Source organism: Miscanthus floridulus, chromosome 6 (genome assembly GCF_019320115.1).
Source record: "Miscanthus floridulus cultivar M001 chromosome 6, ASM1932011v1, whole genome shotgun sequence".
Lineage (NCBI taxonomy): Eukaryota > Viridiplantae > Streptophyta > Magnoliopsida > Poales > Poaceae > Miscanthus > Miscanthus floridulus.
In genome coordinates, this window is record NC_089585.1 from 54,302,139 (window position 1) to 54,311,548 (window position 9,410).

A 9,410-nucleotide genomic window follows, 5' to 3' on the forward strand; every position below is an offset into this window, starting at 1 on the left:
ATCATGTGGACTCAGGGGGGCTGACCCGTGCTGCAGCCCCCCTCGGGAGCCTTAAATCATATGTAAAATAATGTTCATTAGCTTCTAAATTATTATTATTTTTTTAACTCTAGCCCTAATCTTCATTATTTAGCCCCCGAGGAGCTTATCCTGGATCCGCCCCTATGTGGACTACAATCAATACTATTAGAAAATAGCATGCGGCTATATGTGAGCTTGCTAATTTACTGTCAATATCACCATGTCAGCTAATTGGTTAATTTATTCTTTCAAAAGAGAGTATTGATCCATCAGCAAATAAATATTTGAGGTGCCAAACTTTGCTAATTTACTGGCAATATTACCATCTCAGTTAACTGGTTAATTTGTTCTTGCTAAAAGAAAATGTTTATCCATGGTAGCTTATACTTTCTTTTCGTCTTGATGGTACGTCCTTGCTTGATGATTCATAATCTGAAATGGAATGTTTACTGTGTATATGATTTCCCGTACATCGGTTAATTCAAATGTCAGTATCAATATTTGTGTTACCATTATACCAAGATAATGTGAACGACCATTTATCTTCTCATCTCATTATACGAAAAAAAATCTTCTCATCCATTAATTATTGTGCATGAAATACGGCTTTATTGCCCGGCAGGGTGCGCAAAGCGCGCTAAATTTTCTAGTTCAAATTCATATTCACCACGATCTCAAAAGAAGAACAAACTCCATATTCCTATTTATTTTGTGTTTTAATTAAGGAAAAAGTCTACTTTACCTCCCTCGACTATCGCAAAAGTCTGCTTTTCCTCCCTTAACTAGAAAACTGGACATAGCTCCTCCCCCATCTTTTCAAACTCATATATGACCTCCCTGTCTGTTTCTCTAGGTGGGTTTTCTCCTTTTTTATATTTATTTTAGCTGAATCTTTGAAAAATTATAGTAAATTATAGAAAAATCATAAAATGGAAAATCCCAATTTGTTAGACTCCACATGTCCACATTAAACATATGATATGGTATGTTTTAGTACATAATTTTTTATCTAGCTTTAAATCTATGCTTTTATGTGATTAATTCATAATTGTAGTTTCTGTGGTCATATTATGGTGAACTAACCATTGTATGATTGAGATGTAGTTAAAAATTTATGCTCATTAGATCATGTATGACCGAGTTATAGATTTATTCAGGTTTATGATTATTAATAACAAAAAGGCATAAATCTAAAGCTAGAGCAAAAATTTTATACTAAAGCATACCATATCATATGTTTATTATGTAGATCTAGTCATGTGAAGTCCATCAAAATTGAATTTTTCCATTTTATGATTTTTCTATATTTTACTATAATTTTTCAACGATTCAGCCGAAATAAATATAAAAGAAAAAGAGAAAAACCACCCAGAGAAACAGCTAGGGAGGTAATATGTCCGGTTTGAAAAGATGGGGGAGAAGTTATGCCCGGTTTTCTAGTTTAGGGAGGAAGGGTCGGATTGGTTTGCGGGCAAAATTTGACATGCTAAAGTTAAGTAGAAAAAAATGTCATAAATTTGGCAAGCCAAGTGTGAGAGGTTGATAAGTTTGGTATTCTCTACAACTAAAACATACGGATTGTCCATATCTATCCGGCATGACCAAAACATTCATGTGATCCATATCCGATAGGTAAATAATCACCGCATGGAGACACTGGAAGGCAAGTAAATAAAATGGAATAAAACTCACAGAATCACTGGCAGGCAAATAATCACCACATGGAGACACCGGAAGGCAAGTAAATAAAATGGAATAAAACCGAAAAAGAATTATGGGAAGAGAAATGAATTTATTGGAATATCACCATACAATGATCATGATGGTGATCCAAATCTTGTTCGTCGTCCTTCGCGTTGCGTATTGACAATAAATACTTTTTTCCCAAAAAATAAATTATTGCCATACCTCATGTGGGTTAGGATATTATAAGTCCGAGTATACATATTTTGGTAAGGTAGAGCATGGATAAATTCAATTCGATATCTAGTAATAAATTTTTAGCCTTTGATGCAACTGATGTTTGTCGTAACTTTCAGACAACAAGCTCCAAGCCTAGCTTTTATTTCAGATTCATTACGATAATAAATGTGTTTCTAGACATTATCATGGTATAATACACGCGAAAAATTGAATTGATATATTCTTGATTTTGACTTGCTAACAAACATATCATTCAATTTATGTTGCATCATTAGCAACGCACGGGCACTCATCTAGTAAACCAAACAATAGCTAAAATCATGGCTTGGCAAATTTTGGAAGCCAACCAATCAGGCTCGAAAAGCTGACTTTTGCGATAGTTGTGGGAGGTAAAGTATATTTTTTTTCCTTTAATTAATTGTAATTGGGCCCAGGCCTGCCGAAACTGCTTCCCCACTCTTTCCGGCCCAACCACGAACCACTCTTCCTACCGACAAATCCCATCCCCTGCCGACGGCCTCCCCTTCCCGGAGCTCCAACCGAAGCCACCCCCACCAGCAGTGCAGCACGACCACTGGAATACCCACCGGCGACGGGAGGCGGCGCGGCCGGCGATTCGAAGCGATGGCGTTCACGATGCGAGCGGTGAAGGTGCCTCGGAACTCGGCCTCGCTGGAGGAGGCGCGGCACCGCGTCTTCGATTTCTTCAAGCAGGCATGCCGCTCCATCCCCACCATCATGGAGATCTACAACCTCGACGACGTTGTCACGCCCTCGCAGCTCCGCTCCACCATCGCTAAGGAGATCCGCAAGAACCAGAACGTTACCAACCCCAAGGTTCCCCTCCCATCCCGTTCTCTTTCTCGTTCCCCCTCTCGATTCGATCCCTAGGTCCGAGGCGAAACCTTTATTTTGATTGCTTCTCCGATCTGGTCTCAGCCCGATCCGAGGGGCAGTGGAATCCGACATATGTTCGGTTAATGGGTGACTGGAGTCGTTCTTGATTGCTGTGTGGACTTACTTGCGGTGTTTCATTTGAAGACAGTTACAGTATTGTAACCTGCTAGTTTGCTACCCAATGTTATAATGCTATCTGATGGACAGAAATGTTTGGTGGGTATTTTCTTAGCATTGCGTTGTGGATCACTGTCACTGTCCACCATAGTAAACTGTGAAGACATCTATCAACAAGAATCCTGCTAAAGGAAGCATGAATTTGATACTTTGGGTACTCATTACTGCCTTACTGCAATTATGTGCTTGCTATACCTCTAAATTTTGCATAAACCTAAAATTTACTTTTTTTTTATTGTTCTGTTAGGCAGGGTTAACGATAAACTGTTTATAGTTCTAGACAGCTTGCTGATTGTTGAGACATTGGAGATATTTTATGAAGTAGTTATTCCTAAAAATGATGGTAAGACATTATTTGCATCTTCTAATGAAGTTTAGTTTAAAATTGTATCATTTGATCTGTTTATCTTAGGTTTGCTAGTTTATAGTGTCCCACCATGGGCCATGTTGTCCATCTAGAGGTGCTAAGAGTTGGAGTCTGCTGTTTTTTGGCCTTTTGGAATGGTACTATGATTGATCTCTTTCATAATTCAGACCATTAGAGATGCAATTACCTTCCACCTTGGCAAAATTCAAGTGTTTCACTCCCAACCCAATTTGATATTTTCACAAAATATGAAATTTTCCATTATCTTATCAATTTGTGTTTCTGGGATCAAGAGTCAAGATTGACTTGCAGGTTATAATGTGTACTACTTCTGTCCCAGAAAGGATGCAATTCTATATTTAGTCCGAGTCAAACTATCTTAGCTTTGACTAAGCTTATGGAAAATATTATCAACATTTACAATTCCAAATAGGTACACTATGAAATATATTACATGACAAATCTAATGATACATATTTAGTAATGATAAACACTTTTTATATAAATTTGGTCAATTTTAAAGTGTTTGACTTAACACTATGCTAGAGTTGCATCATTTCTGGGATGGAGGTAGTATGTTGTAAATGTGATATATATGGCTGATGCTATGTTTATGCGGGGAAATGAAACATGAGTCAAATGCATTGGCAGCCCTTTAACTTGTAAGACGGTGTCACCTGGGTCCATCAACTCCAAAAGTGCATTTCTATGTCATAAACTTTTTAAGTTGTGGGGGCATTCCCATACCTCTCCATCGTCATATATCTCTCTCGATTCAACAGCCCAGCATGGCGGATTGCACCTGCTGCTTCTGGATCTCACCTGTCTGTCTCAGCTCCACTGAGCAGCGTTGTGGCTGTGGCTCTGTAGTATTAGCAACAGCTATGACCTGCTCGCGGAGCTCATGGCAGTGGTCAAGAATATCAAATGGCCGACTAGCCAGTGGTCTAAAGCAGAGGAGGCAACTAATGTCCACGAACACTGACTGCATAGCATCATGCTTGCAGCTGCGTGCTAGACGCGCTGCTCCGGCAAGGACGCAAGGTCATGGCCCCAAGGCCTGCAAGGGGCTCATTGCAGCTGCCATGCCGTTGCCCTATTACCGGCTTGTAACTGTTGAGTCACTAGCTGGCACGCATCGGCGACGATGCTTGGTGGCTCTAGAAATCCGGAAGGCAGCAAGCATGGCCTGCATGCCACTGCAACGGGCTCATCGCAGCTGCCACAATGTTGCTGCTTTCGGCTTGTAACCGTTGATTCACTCGCTGGCACGAATCGGCTACCATGCTTGGTGGCTCTAGAAATCAGGAAGGCAGCAAGCGCGTTTGTAGCATGAGGGAGGAAGAGAACAGCTAAGTAAAAGAAAAGATCCCATCAAGGATGAGGTCACCCCTTTCCAGGCTGCAGACACGATGCTCTTCACCTCTGAGGAAGTGGAAATGGAAAGCACATGCTCCTACAATTTGGACACATAGCCTGCAGTACAGACGTAAAGTAAGCTGGCAGAGAACTAACTCCTTGTGGGAGCCGTCACAGGAAGGGGACACAAACCGGAATCCGCCATTGGTGCAGCCTGTCAATCGGTTCAACTGTGCCAGTGCGGGGATGCATGGCGGCACACCTGCCAATGAGCAGCGGCGAGTGTGGCTTGTGGTGGCCTTCGAGAGTGCAGAGCAACCACGAGTTTGCCAACCTGGCTTGGCTGCACGGCAGCCTCGGTGCATCTCCGTGCTTGTGGTGGCCAAGGCAGGCTCTGTAGCAGGATGACGATACCGTGTCAACTCGCATGCAGTTGGCGGAGGTGAAGCAATGCTGTGACAGAGGCTAACCGAGCCTGCAGCTGTGGACCATGGTGGCGATGGCAATATCATGCGGCCCACTTGCTATGAAGGCCATAGATGGCATCACCAATGTGGTGGACTGTCATATTAAGTCTCACAGCACAACGGCATGCACCTGCTGTCACAGGGACTAGACAGGTAAGAGGTGTGTCTGAGAGCTCTCGACCTTGCCCATTACATACTTGATGAAATGCCATGTCTGACACTGTAGGGAAGAGAGATGGGATGGAAGACGATAGTCAGCATGCCATGTCAGCAGTAAGTGCACACATGGAACGGTATGGACCTACAATAAACAACATAAAAATTTTATCGGCCTAGAAATGCACTTTCGAAGTTGATGGACCTAGGTGACACCCCGCATAAGTTGAAGGGCAGCTGGGCCGGCTGTTCATTTTACTCATGAAACATGCATACTTTATTTACTCCAGGGTAGACTTTCAAAAATCAAACACTTACATGACATCTACATATATTTGATTCTGAGTCAGATAATTGTGTGCTATAACCTGTAAGTGAATCTATTACTGAATTTACTGAAAGACATCTTGAAAAAATGGAAATATACTACGCAAGTGATTTTAGCTCAGGCTAAAAGCTTTATAACTTTGTGCAGGGCAATGTACAATGCTTGAGGGTTCCTCGGTTTTTGTGATATGTTTTCACCAGTAGTTTCCTTTATGTAGCTGTAATGTAGGGGTGCTTTGGTTTTGTTCACCTTGACCATATCGGGTAAAACATACTCATGAGTATAATTATTTGCACCTGTTTGAATTTATAGTAATTACATATACAATCCTTTCAACTACCATATACATTTTGTTATGCTATGTTTTGTCTCTACTTGTGTCAGTATTACTTCCAGACAAAAACTCTTAGCCTAACCCCCGTCACCAGATATGCACCATTTTATACAATTTAAAAGCTGACTTCAGCTTGATGAAAACTTGAAAACCATTTAGATTTAGGTCATTATCATCTCAAGGGAGTGAACATGAAGGGCAGCAAAGCTGTAACTAATGTATTCAATGACGATTACCGAAAGCAAGATTGTAGTATTCTCTGGTCAGTTTAGTGTTGTCATTCAGTGGGTTTTACATGGTCACAGTGCTACCCTGAAGCGCATCTACTTTGTGGTCTGCAACCTCAAATCCAACACGGATTTGAGCAACCTTTTGAATTATTATTTACCAAGTCACAATCAATGCGCCCTTGGATCTATAGTTGAGTGGTGCCGTGCCTTTCCCTTTGTAGCCTTCCATCACTTCTTAATGTTCAAGTGCATGCTGCTTCTTTTAACCAAATGCCAAATAGAATTCACTACCTAAAATATTTTGTCAGTATGTTTTGCTTGTGCTAGTTTGTTACTGTATATGATTCTTGTATTATATTGCCATTATCATAAGTCAACACTTTTTGGTGCCGATGTGACACATGTCATTGTCCACTGCTTTTAATGTGGGTTTTCAAAGATAATTGTCTGAGTGGCTTCAATTTTTACATAGGATGGCACTCCAGGATTCCTTATTTAACTAATTTTGTTTGCTCGCAGGTTATTGATATGCTTCTGTTCAACGGGATGGAGGAGCTGAACAACATAGTTGAACATGCAAAGCAGCGCCACCATGTGATTGGGCAGTATGTGATCGGCCAAGAGGGCCTGGTGCATGAGCTTGGGTCAAAGGATCAAGGGAACTCCGACTTCCTGAAGAAATTCTACACAAGCAATTACTTCTGATCTGAGTTGCAGATTTCCACCATCTGGAATACTTAGGGTGGTGCTCTGAATAAGACACTGAGGACCCCGACCAGGACCAGTTGTTTCACACTGGAGGTTTCGATTTATTTGGCCTTTGAATCCTCTGTTCAATATAATATTGCTGTTAGCTATTTGACTTGTTCACTGCTTAGTGCTCACTGGAGTCGATTCGATTCTACAAAGATCGAACTTTCTTGAGTCCTTTCTTACTCCAGTGAGCACTGAGCAGTGAGCTGCATGCAGGGTTCAAATGGACTTGAGAAGTCCGAAACTGCAAAAAAGAATGTTTCGTGGCTCTACCTTCCTCTTGTGTTACCATCAAATGAGTTTGTACTGTGCACTTTTCTGGAGTTTTAACTTCTGTTTCCTAGTGGGCGAATTGGCCACAAGTAGGGACATGATATTAAAAAGATGATTTTTTTGGCTTTGCTATATTGTACCCAAACCCACCCATTTCCACATCCATTTTTTTTGTCCATTAGATTGAACTGTCCAACATCTTGCCTCCTCTTTCCTTCCACTGACATCGTCTGTCTTCGCAATGCAGCTCGTCCTCTCGATATGAGTGCTCCTATCTCTACCACCATAATCATCTACTAGTCCATCGCGCGTCGGTAAATCACCCGGTTAAGGCGCAGGTAAAAAATATGTTTAATGCTTACACGGAAATAATATTAGGAGTCTAATGGAGATACGTTATGCACAAAAACCTAAAGATTGGAGTTCTTTTTAGATTTAATACGTTAAAACTATTCAGAATTCTAAACATGAAATGTTTGATGCGGTAGATCATATTTCCTAGCAAATACAGAGAAGGCAATGCAATAAACTATTTCAGGTCTTCACACTGCATGAGAAATATTCTAAAGCTTCAGTTTTCACACCGACCATCAACTATGAGTATTGTTTTTTTTGTCTAGAGTCACATAGAGACTAGAAATTGGAAGAAGTGAGGAAATGCCATTTACCTTACCCAGTTAATAAGGCAATCAAGCTAATCCTAAAGAGAACCTGCATGGTTTTGATAAATAAAAAGAAGGATCCTCACTAATCAAATTGGCAAGCATTGATGCGAACAACAATCCAATTACAAGGACAAAAGATGTGTTTGATGCCAGATTTCTTTGGAAACCAACGCAATTTTTTTTCCTGTTCCCCAAATAATCAATTAAGCTAATGCTATACACACACATAGCTTGATCTGTAGTAGAAAGGACAGGTGAATAATTCAAACCGACCTTGCCGAAGAATGTGTTGATGGTTTTCCCAAAACTCAGGCCCTATGATATCAACATGCGCAGCTGTAACTTGCAATCTTGGTCTTTTTATGGGTTCCCCATAGTCATCAATCTTCACAGCTGTTTCTACCTACAGTTATACGCAATACATTATAAGAAAGATATTGTCTTGCATGACTGATAACATTTGCAGCATCACCTTCTCTCGGGAAACACTACATCCTTTGCGGAACATAGCCGGTTCATCATCATAGTTTATTTGGAATTGTTGAGCAAGCAGCTCATTTTTGTCCTTTGCAAATGTTCCCTTGAAAAACAAAACTTGAACTAAAACATTTATACTATTGTGATAGAAAGGTCACCAACTCAAGAAAATTTGTACTACCTTCAAAGCTAGCTGAAGCTCTTGTTCACTTTTTGCAGACTTCACCAACATCCAGAAGCAGGTATTGTACTGATTATTTCTATGACTTGAAAGGCATAAACAAAGAATATGCATATCAGTGAACTAATCGAATTATTGTTCGATTCTGACACGCATATAGATCGCTCTTTTCTTTTTATGTTTGACAAGAAGGTTCATGCTTTGTACAACTTTGGTGGGTATGCTGTGGTTTTCTTGTAGGACTTGAGGGCAAAAAAAAAGTCGCGCAAATAAATATGAGGTCTCATTTGCTATACAAGAAAATCTGAATTGCAGTTCCAGTAGGTTACGCCGAGAGTCACATAGAGGAGAGGGAGTTTAGGGAAGGGGAGGGAGGAGGGGAGAGAGCGCACACTGCAGTTTAGGGTTTGGGCCGTACCTAGGGTTTCGCCAAGCAAAGGAGCTCATGCTCCCCGACTGGAGGAGGCATTGAGGAGGCCGTGCGGAGGATGGGGGAGAGGAAGGACGCAACCGGGCCCCACCCACGCCGGATCTAATCGTTCCCCGGAAGGAGCGCACAACATAATGGTTCCCGGCCTGAGTTGAATTACTCGGCTTCGCGGTCGGAACGAGTTATCCGGCCAGCTAAGTGAGAGGCATGCGTTCAATCTTGTCAGAAGCGCCAACAACGGTACGGTCCTTAATCGACACAGACGGGGATAAATCCACACCCAAGACCTCCATGTCTTGTTGTTTCTCTATCGACTTCCCGTCCGGTCTCAATTTATTTTTACCACATGGTTCTGTTCCACGATAGCAGATA

General features: G+C 41.3%; 1 protein-coding gene and 1 long non-coding RNA gene across 2 annotated transcripts; one reads left to right on the top strand and one right to left on the bottom strand.

The window, feature by feature from the left end:
* Window positions 1–2,422: 2,422 nt before the first annotated feature.
* Window positions 2,423–7,284, top strand: LOC136456056 (NADH dehydrogenase [ubiquinone] 1 alpha subcomplex subunit 6-like). Its single transcript, XM_066455814.1, has 2 exons — window positions 2,423–2,781; window positions 6,779–7,284. Exons 1-2 carry the CDS (start codon window positions 2,569–2,571, stop codon window positions 6,962–6,964), a joined length of 399 nt encoding a protein of 132 aa, XP_066311911.1. The 5' UTR covers window positions 2,423–2,568; the 3' UTR covers window positions 6,965–7,284.
* Window positions 7,285–7,646: 362 nt separating this feature from the next.
* On the bottom strand, window positions 7,647–8,906 carry LOC136456057 (uncharacterized). Its single transcript, XR_010759330.1, has 3 exons — window positions 8,609–8,906; window positions 8,423–8,530; window positions 7,647–8,353 (listed from the first exon to the last, which is right to left on the bottom strand). It is a non-coding gene; the product is annotated as an uncharacterized lncRNA (long non-coding RNA).
* Between the last annotated feature and the right edge of the window lie 504 nt (window positions 8,907–9,410).